This window comes from Cheilinus undulatus, linkage group 24 (genome assembly GCF_018320785.1).
Source record: "Cheilinus undulatus linkage group 24, ASM1832078v1, whole genome shotgun sequence".
NCBI classification, from domain to species: Eukaryota; Metazoa; Chordata; class Actinopteri; order Labriformes; family Labridae; genus Cheilinus; species Cheilinus undulatus.
In genome coordinates, this window is record NC_054888.1 from 7700186 (window position 1) to 7715499 (window position 15314).

Genomic DNA, 15314 nt, shown 5'->3' on the forward strand with positions numbered 1-15314 from the left:
GCCAAAATCAAAGGTGTGCTGCTTTGGCTCTGCTGCCATGGCACAATGCAGAGCTGCATCAGAATTTAGTCCCTCTCCTTTTTTCTTCACACTTTTATTTTTTCTTAACAGCTTTGTAAAATCTCACTTACCTGCAGGTGTTTCAGTCCCAGCCTCGACTCTCTGCAGCCACCGTAGGACAGAAGGGGCGGCTATGGGGGCGCTGGGGGGAAACTGATAGACTTCATCTCCAGAGGGGAAATGGGTGAGGACCAGAGCAGGGAGGGGGGGCATAGAGCCCAGATATGAGCCCAGGACAGACATACCAGCTGGAGTACGGCCCCTGAATGAAACACAACAAAACAACATATAACAAATCATAATAATCAATAAAACTGTGAAAACTGACAAAATAAAGAAAATAATGAAGACAGAGTGGGGTTGTTTTCAGCGTTTATGATGGATGGATGGAGTAGCAGGTCTAGTAAGGTGAGTCTGTTTGATCCACTCACAGGTGGATCCAACAGGCCAGGTATGACTTCATCCTCCCTCCACCCAGCTCCACCACTCCTCTCATCTCCTCCACCAGTGCCTGGTTCTGCCGCCGCCCGATCTCGTCCTCCTCCTCTCCTACAAAGAGAAGGAGGAGGGCTTTACCAAGGGAGAGGAAGGACGGCAGGTTTTCCACTGTCAGCTCAGGCTGGAGATGAAACAGACACAAAGAAACAGATCTATTAAATATGTACAGTTTGAAATGAATACACGATTGTGTAGAAAAATCAAGGAAACATAATATCCAGTTTCTGCTAACTTACACGATTTACACGAAACAAAGAAAACAAAAGCTATAAACAATGACGAGAGTTGGCATCATTTAAGGGACTGTCTACAAATAATACGCTCTTAGAAAACTTTGATTCATCGCGTTCTAGTGGCAATTTTCTACCTGACATCTTTTTACAAAAATCAAAAACTGTACACAATGACCAAAGTCTGAAACATTTAAGGGACTGTCTGCTAATTAGAAGCTCTTAAAAACAGGATTTCGCACCTTTGTTGGCAGTATTTCACTTTAAAATGTTTTTACAAAAATCAAAAAACATTAAAAATGACCAGAGCTGGAATTACTTAAGGGACTGTCTGCAAATTATTAGCACCAAAAAACTTTTTTTGATCTGTTTTTAGGCGATCTTCTATCCTGAATATTTTTACAAAAGGCACAAACTACAATGACTAGAATTGGACTCATTTGAGGGACTGCATGCAAAATAAAAGTTCTTGAAGACATGAATCATCATGTCATCAACTTTTTTGAGCAATCTCCTACGTAATTTTTTTGCACAAATATAAAACTATCAACAATGACTAGGGCTAGAAACATTTAAGAGACTGTCTGCAAATTAAAGTGCCTAAATACTTTAATTCCTCAAGTTTTTTTTAAATTTTTCCTTTTTTTTTTTAAATCTTGTTTTTACAAAAAGCACAAACTATAAACAATGACTAGAGTTGGAAACATTTAAGGGACTGTATGCAAATCAAAGTGCCTAAATACTTTAATTCCTCTGTTTTTTCTTTTGTCCTTTTTTTAATCTTAGTTGTTTTTACAAAAAGCAAAAACTATGAACAATGACTAGAGTTGGACACATTTAAGGGACTGTATGCAAATTATAAGCTCTTAAAGACATAATTTCATCAAGTTTTTGGGTCATCTTCAACCTAAAATTTTTTAGGTGAATAAACAACTACAGAAAATGACTAGAGATGGAAACATTTAAGGGATTGTCTGCAAATTAAGGCACTTAAAATTTTAATTCCTCACTTCTTTCATACATTTTTTTTACTTTAATTGTTTTTAACCAACAGAAAAACCATACCCAATGACTATAGAGTTGGACACATTTAAGGAACTGTCTGCAAATTAAAGTACTTAAAATTTTAATTCCTCACTTTCTTTCATTTTTTTCTTAATCTGAATTATTTTTTCACAAACCAAAAACTAATCACAATGAATTGGGTTGGAAGCATTTAAGGGACTGTCTACAAGTTAGAGTGCTTAATTTTTAATTTCTCACTTCTTTTCTTTTTTTTTACAAAAATCAAAGTCTAGAAACAATGACTATAGAGTTGGAATCATATAAGAGACTGCATGAAAATGACTTAACATGGGAAGTCTACTGTTCACTGTTTCTTTAACTTTTATATATGACTTTTTTTCTAATATAAATTCAAAAAGGACTAAAAAAGTGTGGGAACCATATAAGGGGCTGTATATGAATTATCAGCTTTTCAAAAACAAGTAATCCGTTTACTGTTTTTTAATTGCACTTTTTAAACATAACCCCATGATGTTTCTGAATATCATAACTCATTTCAGGGAGTTTGTAAGCGCTGCTCTATCCTAGTGTTGTTGTAGAAGATAACAACAGTGCCATCTAGAGGACAACTGAAAGGCCAAACTATGCACTAAACACTGGGCTCCTGACTCATCTAGAGCCAAATGAAACAAAGCCATATAGCTGTATAAACACTCACTCAGCAGTACAGATTTTAATTTCAGCATCAGCTCTTTACATTTGTTTAAATCAGTGAATGTAAACCTGGATGTGACGCACACTCTGACCTTGGATATTGTGGAAACAGCGTCCAAACTGTGTGAATAAGCACATATGGTGCCTGTTGCCACACTGTGAATGATTCCATCTTGGCTTTTTACAAAGTTCCAAGAAGTCACGTCAGCATCATTTATATATCATTAACTATTAATGAGATTTAAACGAGGTTAAGCCCACGATCTGATGGAGATTCATTATGACTCATCTTAAATTTTGAAGGCTTTTACACCTGACCAATGTAATGTACTCCTCAATGCAAACATGACCTTTTTAACCCAGAGAGATACAGAAACCGTGTTTACCAGTGGATGCAGCAGTGCAGACCTAATGTGTGCGAGCAGCTCTTTCACAGAAGTGGGCACAGACAGAAACAAAGGACGAGCTGGAGTCCTCCATGATGGAAAGACAAACAATGCAGGAAGGTCCACAGAGTGCTCTGCAGCCCTGCAGGAAAACAAATGACACTTAAATAGACATTTCAGACATATAACGTAATTAACACAGCTGATTTTACTGCTGTTTAATGGGGCTGGAATAACCAGCTCACACTGTAAGCGAACATTGAAGTGTTTTTCCAATACTCGACTTACCACTTCTCTGCCAGCTCGTCTGTCAGCAGCCCGGTCAGCACCTCTCCTCTCAGTGACTTTGCTGCTTCAGTAAACAGTGACACACCTGACAAGACAGAGGAACTTATAATAAATGCATTCAGTGAGCATTTTTGTGCATTTTTAGTCTGATATACCCGATTTATCTCTGGGCATACAGCTCCATAAAACCTAGTAAAAGATCTGATCCCACACCATGCTGCTGTTTCCAGACTTTAGCATTAAGCATCTTTCAGTCTCCTGCCAGACCACAGCATGCAAATATTTGAATTTCACCAGGGTGGCAAATCAAATACTTACAAGCATGCATTCTTTGCAGATGATTTCACAGCATGAGTGCCAAGTTTCATTTGTTTACCTCTGTGAGTGTAAACAGTTACCACTGTGGGAAGCACTGCAAACCTCTCTGTAGGGATCAGTGTCTGAGGAGCCTTCCAACTCACGGATCTACTATAAAACTCATCTCCCTGGATCCTTCTCATTGTTTTACTCGCCCACAAAGTAGCACATAACTACAAAAACACTTTTGCTGCTTTTAAGGGACTGTCTGAAAATTATAAGCCCATGAAACTCTGATTTATCATCTTTTTGCCATCGTTTACCTTGAATGTTTTTATAAAAATCAAAACTAAAAATAATGAACAGAGTTGGAATCATTTAAGGGACTGTCTGCAAATAACAAGCTCTGAGACAACTTACAATAATCAGCATTTTTTGGCAATCAATAACAAAATGTAAAAAAAAAAATCAAAAACTAGAAACAGTAACTAGAGTTGAAAATGTTTGAGGGACTGTCTGAAAATTAGACACTTTCGAAAAAATATTTTCATTAACTTTTTGTGCAATCTCTAACCTACACAAAATAAAAAACTATAAACAGTGACTAGAGCTGCACTCTATCAAGGGACTGTCTGCAAATGTTAAGCTCTTAAAAACATAATTTTATCATCTTCTTAGACAATCTTCTACTTGAAGTGCTTTTGCAAAAAAAAAAAATCCTTGTTGGAATCATTTAAAAAAAAATCCAAAACTAAAATCCAAAACTATTAATAATGAACAGTCTTAAACATTAAGGGAATGCCTGCAAATAACAGTCTCTATAAAACATCTTTGAGTCATCACCTTATTGCCATGTTTTAACTTAAATGTTTTATAAAAATCAAGAAATAAAAATGAAAAATTGGAATTGGAATCATTTCAGGGACTGCTTGCAAATTATAAACTCTGAGAAAGCTTTGATTCTTAACCTTTTTTTGGCAGTCTCCTATTGTAAAAAGTTAAAAAAAAATAGAAACAATGTCAGAGTTGGCATAATTTAAGGGACTGTCTGCAAATTAAAAGCTCTTGGAGAGCACTGATTCATCCTTTGATGCCAAATTTTACCTTAAATGTTTTTACAAAAATCTAAAACTATAAATAATGACCAGTCAGAAACATTTAAGGGGCTGTCTGCAAATTAAAAGCTCTTGAAAAAAATAAATTCATCACGTTTTTTGCAATCTTCTACCTACAATGTTTCCACAAAAATAAAAAACTAGAAACACTAACCAGAGTTGGAAACTTTTAAGGGACTGCCTGCAAATCATAAGCCCTTAGAAAACCTTGAATCAGCACCTTCTTGGCAATCTTCTACCTCAATGCTTTTACAAAAATCAAAACTCTAGACATTGACAAGAGTCTGACTCATTCAAGGGACTGTGTGCAAACCACATAGGATGTGTTTAAGAACTAAATACCTGTGTATCAATCTAAAGAAGATACAGTTCCTGCTTTCATACCTGTATAAAACTCCAGAAAACTGCCTTAAACCTTCACGCTGAGCTGCATGTGTGAACGGTCAGCAAGCAGAAGCTAGATTGTGTTCCTTTTTGCTGATAATGACACTATTTTGTTGACATTATGAATGGGTGGAAGCACAGAAAGCATTGCTACAAGAGTGTTAACTTCCACTGAGCCATCATACAGTGGACTCTATTGTTTGGTCCACCTCTTCTCATTTTACATCGTGTCCTCCCTAGTCCATAGTAACACTTCAGAAAACCACTGCTTGCATTGTCTCTACAAATGCTGTAGACTCTACTGTGCAAATTGAAAGCAAAATATCAACAAAACCAAGAATGCCTCTGACTTCTCTGGGCCTGGAAATCCAGAGCCATAAAAGAAGAGTTTCCTGTCCAAATAAGGTCACAGCTGGCTTTAAGAACAGAAGGATTTTGGTGGGGTATTGTTTATAATGTTCATGTTGAACATGCTCTCTGTCAGCTGTATGCTTTGGTTCATAGCAGGAGCAAGCTCATCTCTGACTCTGAAAAATAGAGTAAAAGCGCCCTCTGCTGGAGAATTATGTAGCGAAACAAACTCTAAACCTCCCCAGGCATTTATTCCTACATTTAATTTACTGTTATTAAAACCAGAATGGCATTAATAAGCTGTTTGCATCTTGCTCAATCTTTATAATCTTGTCTTATTTAATGCTGCTGGGCTGATAGTCCCAAATAAAATTTCACAGTGTGCACTTAAAGACAAGAAAGTACTCTCTTATCGTATGCATTCAGGTCCCTCTTTACATGGGCTACTTAGACCAAATAAAAATACACAATTGCACCCTCACAATCCTTGAAGTATAGCTCTAAAGAGATGATTTATCTCAGCTGCTGTATTCTTTACAGCTTGACTACAGTCCTAGATTTGATTTCAGCTCCTATGACATCACCACAGAGCAGAATAAGGTCATTAAAGTCATAAAAGTGATTAATACCTGTGTCAGTTTGTGTCTCAAACAGTCCCAGCACTCTCTCAGGCTGATAGCCTACTAGCTCAGGGTGAGGCACTTCCTGAAGAAACGATGTGACTTCCTTAGGCGTGGACAGTCGCACTGGCGAGGCTTGAAGGCTCCTGGGTAAAGAAATACAAATAAATATGAGTGTACAGAAGCTTATATATTCAGAGCATGTAGCCAGAAGCTGCCACTTTATAGCTCACAATGTGCTGGGATGCATTGCAAGGCAGGCCAGGCAGCAATGCCACTTTTTTACTGCATTTCTCCCTCATTAGGTCATAATCCTGCATGATTAGGAAAATAGGGGGCTACTGATAGGTATATAATGCTGGTTTGATTGAAAAGATTCTTCAATTAAAGTGAAAAAGTGGCCTGTAAAGGCGGGCTGTGTTGGTCAGCTTCACAACTATCACCACAGGCTAGGAGCTCAACTACCGTATTACAGCTAGGAAAGGTGCAACTCTTAATGTGAAAACAGACGGTACTAAAAGAACTACATAAGTGCACAGTAAGTGAATTTTGCAAACTGTTCTGAATGCAATACATATGATCACAGAGGAAGAAAATATACTTTTTCCCCCAAAAACAACAGTGCAGTTTATAGAATGATACAACCTATAGTCTGGGTTTTATGGTAATAAAAAAATAGAATGTCTGTTGATTGAAAATAGGCTTCTTACAGCATGATGAAGCGATGCAGTGCCTCTGCACCCAGCATCCCTCTGTAGCGCTGGGCTGACTCGTTCGGTCGGAGCATCAAGACGCTTGGAAATGCTGTGATTGGCTGGAAGGGGAGAGGAAGCGAGCTTCCTGTCTGAGCAGCACAAAGGTTGGTCCACTCTCCACAGTCAACGGCACTCATCTGGACCACAGAACCTGAAAATGCTTTTTCTTTTTTGACAAAATAAAGTTCCAGTGTTAGGTATGGGTTGTTTTTAATCAATTTTATCTGAAACTCCCACAGTTACACTGTTTACCTTCCAGTCTGTCTGCAACTTCAATAAAGGAGCTGAGGAATGCCATGGAAACAGCATCCCCTGGAGGTGAAAAACAGAAACTACAGCTAATTCCAACTACATCTGTTTGACCTTTTGATTCATATTTTTGCACCCCTTGTTTGTCGGAACAGTAGGAACAGGAAGTCTTACATTTGAGGTAGAAGAGCGCCACTGTCATGCTGCTTTGAGCGACTGTGGCGTGGAAGTTTTCAGAGGTTAGATGGGTAATTGAGTCCACGTCCGGCAAGTTGCCTCTGCTTTCATAGACAGATGCTGCCACTTCATCATCCAGTTCTCCTGGAGGCAGACAGAAACACAACTCATTTCTCTCGTCCTTACTCTTTTGATGTGTCTTTTCATTTCTCTACCAAATTTTTACCAAAATGTGAGTTTTCCTCCTCCTCCATCCCCTCGTCTTCCTCCTCCTCTTTCTCTTGGTTTGTGAAGAGCTCTAGCACCTCGTCAAGGTCGTGCAAAGTCAAGTATTTCACATCTAAATTCTCAAAACACACAAAATAAACAAAAAGGTTGAAACACCCATTGGAGGACTGATTTTGAGTGCGTGCATAAGACAAGCATACCTTCCCAGGCAGCCTATAAGCGGCGTTGTATTCCTCTGGGGTTTTCACTGCAGGGCTCTGCCTGGAGGAGCAAACAAATACACTTTAAAACAGTGTTCCTCAACCCTGCTCAACCAAAGAGCCAAACCTTTGCAAGAACCACAATCTAAGTGGTAAAAAGTGGCAAAAATGGGTTAAAGTGGCAATAAAACTAAGTTAATGTGGGAAAAATGCTAAAAATGTGGCAAAAGAAGTGGCAAAACATGGGTGAAAGGGGGCATATAGGTATAAAATTGCAAAAACTGGGTAAAAATGGCAAGAATGGGAAGAAAAATAGGCAAAATTAAAAGAAAAATGAGTTACAGGTGGCAAAAATGGTCAAAAAGTGGTAAAAACATGGCAAAAAATGAGTGAAAAGTGACTAAAATGGGGAAAAAGCACTAAAGGTGGCAAAAATTGGAAAAGAAGTGGCATTCAATGGCAAAAGGAAGCTTAAATGGGCAAGAAAAGGCAAAAAATGGGAGAAATTTGCAAATAGCAAAAAGCAGGATAAAAGAGGCAAAAATTGTTTAAAAAGGGCCAAAAATAGGAAAATTGTAGCAAAAAGAAGTGGCATAATAGGCGTAAAAAGCAGAAAAATTGATTAAAAGTTGCAAAAAAAAAAAAAGGAAAAATAAGGGGAGTAAATTGCAAATAAAAGCAACAGAAATAAACAGACAAAAAAATTGGTTGAAAATCAAAGCTTTAGCTGCACAAGAGTGTAGCTTCCTGAGGTCTGAGGTCAAAGTTGACCTTTTTTAAGGTTTTCTAGGTGAAAAATATTTCAAATGAAGACATAGAACAGCCACAAATCCTCACAAAAGAGCCACATGTGGCTCCAGAGCCACGCGTTGAGTATCACTGTGTTAAAACAACATTTAACACTATAAAATACAATTAAAGACCAAAATATTACACAGTACCTGTGTACGAGTACCAGCAGGGCGAGGCCGCGGAGCCTCCAGGCCAGGGTTGTAGCCGTCTCCCGGTCCAGGTGCTCAGTTGCAGGATGAGCAAAGAGGAAGACCTGGGGGGTCTGCTGGTAGGGGAACTGAGGGGGTTTGACCGAGGAGGGGTCTTCGTAAACTTCAGTCTGGAAGTGGAGAGACAGATGCAGGCATATTTTAGTACTTTTGCTTTGTAGATTTTCTCAGGATGAAAACACGTCCACTTTGGTGAAAGCTGAAAAGCTGCAGAGACATGCTGATTGTAGTCTTGGTCCAGTCACTGGTTAATCAGTATTCCTGGCTACCATTACACCATGAAGACAAAAGAACATCCCAAGCAACTTAGAGATAAGGATGTGGAAAAAGTATAAGAAAAAAATCCAAGGCACTGAACATCCCGCCAGAGTTCAGCACATCATCACAAACACACCCTCCCCACTGTGGAGCATGGTGGTGGCAGCATCATGCTGTGGGGATGCTTCTCAGCAACCTGACCTTTTGTCTAAGATTATGAATATACCATGCTTTTTCCTAAAACAAGGCAGGTAATATAAATGCTTGGGTCTTCTGCAGGACCATATGATATCATTTCCTCAATTTAAATCATCTGTAGTTAAGAAAACAACCCATAAATTCAGTGTAGTTGCTGAGATATGCAGGTAAGGGTGGATTCTATTAATCAGAGAAATAGTTGGGACACTCTAGGACTGAAAGTAGTGAAGATATTACCCCAAGATCACAAATAAACCATGTTTTTCTTAGAGCAAAGTTGATAGAATACAAATTTTTACATCTAAAAGCGTTAGTACTAGACTATTTATCAGCTCTTATGACTTTAAATGTAAAGAAATCTTGTCTTTCATTGTGCATTTTTCCCCACTTGGTGCTCATGTCCCTGTTACTGACCACTAGTGGAGCCTCCATGAGCTGCAGGAAGGAGTGAAGGCTGAGTGTGGAGAGGGCTTTCCTCATCCGAGTGAAAGGGCAGCGATCTGAAGTCCGGTGACCACTGTGAAGTCTGCAGTGGAGGAACCACACCTGGGACGAGTGGGACTGCTCATCAGCACTAGAAAAACAAACACAGATAACGAGTCAGTAAACACAACTAAAGACAGTCAAAGGGATCTATACTGAAGAAAGGAAAACAATTACCCTAAATGCTTTAAAACTGGGCCCCCTGTTATGAGGATGAACTGATATTTGGATCCATACACATACGCTGTCTCCATCATGGATCTGTGCTCTGAAGTAACACAATCAACAGGATCAATATGGTCAATTTGATCAGCAAATTAAACAATCAATCTCCCCATAGAAGTCACATTCTTAACACTTAAATCCATCAGCTAGATAACGTTTATCTGTTCAATTCTGATCAATTTGCACACATTTAACTGTTGGTTTTGGCGCTAGCAGTGCCTCAGAGCGCTTCTCCTCACCTTGTGTTCCCAGGCTGAGGACATAACCCAGAACAAGATCTTTCCTCCCTCTAGCGGCCTTCTCCATGGCGAGGAGGTCTGCGTCTGTGTGGACGTACTTCACCTCTTCACGCAGGATGGCACTGGAGGACAAAGAGACAAAAGCTCTTACTTTTAATTTGACTTTAAGAGATTTAACTGTTTTTCTGGAGATGAACAAAACAACAAAGTGCAGTCTGTCATGGAAAAAGATGCTTATATAGCTTGTGTTGCTTTGAACAACAATTGAGCTCTAAGACCCAGAATAACCAGGCTCTGGATACACATGTAATAAAACTGACGCACGGATATGTAGCCTGAGTATTAAGAAAGGCTCATACTTGCCCTCAATACTTGACGAAGTAGTGTTTACTTACAAAAGGACTTCAGAGACGATGGAGTTGACGTCAAACACAGTGTCCAAATCAAATCCCAGAAACTCCTTTCCACCCCTGGTACAGAGACACAAGTTGTGTTACTAGAAAAGCTTTTAGCCGCAGTCTTTTTATATATAACGTCATGTCTACACAACCTACCTGAAGAGAAAAGCCGTATGCAGCACCCTCTCCTCCATGCAGTACGTGTGAACCAGTTCTTTATTACAGTCCAACTAAAACGAAGGAGCAAACAACCACTCACATTCTAGTGTCAACAGCTACAGTAAAAGTCAACAAAAATATGAACTGTAAAGACAGATGGAGCATACAGCACCATAAGGACCACTGTTACCTTGCCAACCAGTATCCCATAATCCTGCAGGGCCTCAGCAGACTTCTCCAATTCCACCAGGAAGAGGGCAACAGTTGGAGAGACTGGAGATAGGAAGAGTTCATTGTTGTACGTACTACTTAAAAGGCTTTAATAGCTGTGTTTGTATCTTGACAAGGATTCATCATCGCTGGCATGCATAAACTGATGTAGATTAATGGATTTATTTCCTGGTGTAAGATGGACATTATTTTCAAGAGATTTCACTGGTTGTTGTCTGATGTATAATAAATAGAATAGATTTGGTGCTTTTCCCCTGACATACTCTTTAATAACCTTTCCTCTGAGTTGCTTGGAGTGTTCTTTTGTTTTCATGGTGTAATGGTAGCCAGGAATACTGATTAACCAGTTGTGATTAACTAATTGTGCGACTATTCGCAATAATTGGCTGGACCTCTGCTGCATTAGGTCAGTCACTACAAAGGGGATTAATATTTATGCAATCACTTATTTTCCCTTTTAATATTTTTGTTTGATTGATGTTACTTTGAAGAAAACTGTTTTCACTCTGACACTAAAGAGTTTTTTTTTTTTTATCTTCAAGCTGAAAATTATTTCTTAGTGTGATTCAATTTTTCTGTATTATTAAAGACATTGTTGAGAAATCTACCATCCAAACAGTCAATACTGCCAGATCAAAGCAATGCATGAGGCGGATTTATACGCAGAGAGGTTTGATTTCATTTTCCATGTTCAGATATTTTAAAGCTCCTGTATCTTTCAATTTGTGGAGAAAGTTTTTTTTTTTTTTTGCCTCTATTGATAGTAGGGCTGAACGATTTGGGAAAATAATCTAATTGCGATTTTTTTCACCCAACATTGCGATTGCAATTTAACATGTGATTATTCTTCAGGTTCCTCATCTTATAAACTAGGGGTGCACCGATTGCAATTTTCTGGCCAATCACCGATCTTTAAAAAGCCTGACCTGCCATTTCCGATTTTGGCCAATACTGATTTTTTTATTACTGACAGCATACACCTTCAAAGTTTCAATCTTATTTTATTGAATAACATTGAACAATACCCATGAAACAATACAAACTTGTTGTTTTAACTGCACATGGGGTAGTTCTCTCAAATATAAATGAAAAGTTTAAAGCATTGCTGTCCAAACTACTAAATTATACCAGTTCCTTTAGTCTTTCATTTTCACATTTTAGTAGGTAGAGGTACATATGAAACCGATCTTATCCACCAATCTTATTTACAAGGATAGGCCGATCGCCAATCTCCTAAAATTAAGGAAATCGCGCCGATACCGATTTTGGCCGATCGATCGGTGCACCCATATTATAAACCATTCTATATTATAACACACAAAGCTATTTCCCCCAGAAATCTACATTGAATCTCCCAAAGTCTACAAATGTTCACAAATACTTAGAAAAAACTAAAATTTTAAAGACTTGCCCCATCACCCAAAAAGTAAAATCAGATTCCCCAAAAAGTTAAAATAAATTCCTCAAACTTTCATAGAAAAAATAAAAAGACATACAAAAAAATCAACTTCTTTAAGATTTACAAATAAATTTTGCAAATTTCATGAAATTACCTAATAAAGGTTTCAAAGCTAATTACCCCAGAAATTTGAATCAAATTTCCCAAAATTTACAAGTTAAAAAAAAGAAATTCCATTAAAATACCTTACATTATCTAAACAAATTCCCAAAGAAATTCAAATCAAACCCCAAAAATTTACAAATACATTTATCAAATTTTCAAGAAGATACTTTAAACTTTCAAAGCAAATTTCCTACCCAAAATTCAAATCAAATTCCTAAAAATGTCAAAATAAATTTCTCAAAGTTCTGCAAAAATATCTAAAATGTCTACGCAATCCTCCCAAAATTCAAATCAATCTAACAAAAATGTCTTATTGCAATTTCTTTTTCTATATTGCAAATTTGATCTGAATTTTAATGAAAGGAATGATGATTGTATGGATTTATTATTTTGAAGAAGACAAAAATATACAAAAACAAGGAAGCAACGTTTGTCAATTATTCTAGAAAATATTGGCACTTGAATGTGTAGAGAAAAACTCCTCTTCCTCAAAAAATGTATTAAACTGGATTTTCAGAACACATTTCAGGTCAAAGAAATATTGCACCCTCTGGGATGTGAAAATTGCAGTAGGTCACATTGAGATTTAATCTACATTTGGATCAATTGCCCAGCCCTAATTGATAGGACGGCAGAAGAAAGAGGAAATATGAGGAGAGAGAATGGAAGAAGATGGGAACCAAACAACACCATAATTGGGATTCAAATCTACAACCAGTGTGCCGAGGGCTGTCATTACATTACACATTTTGCTGTAGAAACTGGAAACAAAGGTTCTGTCTCTAGCATGCAGTTTTCTCACTAGTGGTCTGTTTGCCTTTGTATGTCAAAAAGAGGCATTTCAGACTGTTTTGGCACGGGTTAAAAACCCCTCACAGGAGCGTTAATGGATTAAAAGGGAACCTGAAGAGCTGAGATGAAAGTTTTCATAACATTGTTGTCATTTATGTGCAGCCTACCTTGATGCTCAAAATAGATGAACATCATCTTCCCAGAATGCAGTTTCTCATAGAAGTCTGCTGCTGTGTATTCGATCAGGAGTGATATGTTGGCCTTCTCTGTGCATCCTCCTGGCCTCATCCATAGCAGGAAAACAGCAATACACATCCACATGGTGGACAGATTGAGTGGTGCTCTCTGCAGAAGAAAATACAGGTTTGTGAGCTATGAGATGGGGAAGTAAGCTCCTGTAATAACTTTTAATTAAGGTTTACTGTCCCAGTAACACCAGGGAATGATACATATATGACATATTGCTTACTAAATGTGTCATACATAAGATGTGAAAAGGGGCATGCCGGTGGAATTACCTGAGAAGCGAAGTGGAGAAAAATTCAACTTGTGTCTCCCCAGGTGGTAAAAACGTTAAAAACCACAGTCAAACTCGTGGTTGTAGTGAATGAAAGCATTACGACACAAATAGTGTGATGAAAATTTGATCTATAAGAGTTAAATCCAGAAAAAAAAGCCTCAAAACGAAGCTTGTACATCACTGTGGAATGTAAGGAATGCTAGTTAGCATCCTAGCTGCTAACAGGATAGTTAGCTTAATGCTGCTTCCAACGGCTAACTGTAAATTTAGACAAGTTCATGTTTATCTTACAAAGCCGATACAGCTAATTTGTTGTTTAATTTTTGTCCACGTACAGAGAAAAATATTGAAACGGCTTTTAAAAAGTGATGCTCCAGCTTTCAGGAAGGTGCTCAACTGCAACAGCTAGAATACTGCTTCCGGTTGTCCCTTTAGAATAAGAGTCCCCCATTGATAACATGATAGCGGGTTGATATTTATCCTCTCAGCGATTTTTATGGGAAATATATAAAAATGTGTCCTCTGACATAAAGGGTAACTATTTATAAAGGGGCGAATATATATATATATATATATATATATATATATACATATATATATATATATATATATATTTCAGGTTACATCTGCAGGCCTGGGAAAGAAAGCACAATGTATTGTTTTGTAACTGATTTTCAAAACACTGACACCAATGACACCTAAATAAGGTACAATAATAAATCATCACATATTCAGTGCTTAACAAATTTATTAGACCACCTGTCATATTTGTCTCAGAGACCATCAAGCCTCATGAGGTGCTTTAAGGCGGACTCTTTTATTTTCAGTGAGCTCTCCACATTTTACCATTTTGAACAGGAATGAGGAATTTCAAACTGAATTCACCCAAATTTGAGCCGGCTCACTGAGCCTCTCCGAGAAGTCAGAAACTAGTCAAGCATAACATTCGACCACTACAACTAATTTTCTGTTCAGGAATGCAAATAAAGAAATATTAATGTGCTTTACTGTTTTTTCAGTTTTTGTAAATCTGTAAATTTGAAAATTCATGGATAACAAAAATAATTATATTTTAGCATTAAAAATATCATTTGGGTTAAAGAGCTTCTACATATTGGTGTATTAACCATTGCAGAAACATGAAAAATGATTTTGGTCATTACCAATGCTGTTAATTTAGGGCAGCTGTGGCATAAACCTTACTTTGGTTAGGGTTAGGGCGGTCTAATAAATCTGTTAAGCACTGTATTAGTAGCAAAATATGTCTTTTAGGATTTATATATCTGATAAATATGTTTGAATCAAAACAAAATTATATATTCAACTGAGATGTTTTATTATAGATTCAGGTTGTTCACCTTTAAAAAACTATTTCTGGATTATATCTATAAGAAAATTGGATATTAAAAAATGAAATAATTATGGACACTTGAAAAACAAAAGTATTGCATTGTTTTGCACTTTTGTCCATTTTTTTTGTAAGCTTATTATTATTCTATGACCATTTTACTTTACTTTACATTTCGAAATAATCTAAACAAGTTTTATACATGATTTTATTTTTGAAGGAACACGACTACCCGCTAATGTTAAGCTGTCACTCGTCAACTCGACGCTAATTTCCACTTGTTTTGGTGCTTCTTTCTCTATGAGAGACGCCCACGTGTTCCTCAGCCAATCAGAAAGGGG

General features: G+C 37.5%; 1 protein-coding gene and 1 long non-coding RNA gene across 3 annotated transcripts in view; one reads left to right on the forward strand and one right to left on the reverse strand.

Annotated features, from left to right (window-relative positions):
* LOC121506014 overlaps nucleotides 1-185 on the forward strand; it is a 17152-nt gene extending 16967 nt beyond the window's left edge. Inside the window, exon 4 of the long non-coding RNA XR_005991602.1 lies at nucleotides 138-185. This is a non-coding gene — a long non-coding RNA (uncharacterized LOC121506014). The remainder of the gene's footprint in view (nucleotides 1-137) is intronic.
* txndc16 (thioredoxin domain containing 16) overlaps nucleotides 1-14028 on the reverse strand; it is a 20024-nt gene extending 5996 nt beyond the window's left edge. The window contains exons 1-19 of one of the 2 annotated variants that reach the window (XM_041781490.1): nucleotides 13624-14028; nucleotides 13273-13450; nucleotides 10709-10791; nucleotides 10516-10589; nucleotides 10357-10431; nucleotides 9962-10083; nucleotides 9675-9765; nucleotides 9429-9588; nucleotides 8499-8668; nucleotides 7558-7618; nucleotides 7356-7476; nucleotides 7127-7270; nucleotides 6956-7015; nucleotides 6659-6869; nucleotides 5958-6094; nucleotides 3182-3266; nucleotides 2894-3035; nucleotides 492-679; nucleotides 132-322 (exon numbers count right to left, since the gene is read on the reverse strand). In XM_041781490.1, coding sequence (XP_041637424.1) covers nucleotides 132-322; nucleotides 492-679; nucleotides 2894-3035; nucleotides 3182-3266; nucleotides 5958-6094; nucleotides 6659-6869; nucleotides 6956-7015; nucleotides 7127-7270; nucleotides 7356-7476; nucleotides 7558-7618; nucleotides 8499-8668; nucleotides 9429-9588; nucleotides 9675-9765; nucleotides 9962-10083; nucleotides 10357-10431; nucleotides 10516-10589; nucleotides 10709-10791; nucleotides 13273-13426 — 2269 coding nt within the window. In that variant the 5' untranslated portion in view covers nucleotides 13427-13450; nucleotides 13624-14028. Of the gene's footprint in view, nucleotides 1-131; nucleotides 323-491; nucleotides 680-2893; nucleotides 3036-3181; nucleotides 3267-5957; nucleotides 6095-6658; nucleotides 6870-6955; nucleotides 7016-7126; nucleotides 7274-7355; nucleotides 7477-7557; nucleotides 7619-8498; nucleotides 8669-9428; nucleotides 9589-9674; nucleotides 9766-9961; nucleotides 10084-10356; nucleotides 10432-10515; nucleotides 10590-10708; nucleotides 10792-13272; nucleotides 13451-13623 lie in introns of both variants that reach the window. The other variant, XM_041781489.1, reaches the window with a different exon arrangement.
* Nucleotides 14029-15314: the final 1286 nt, after the last annotated feature.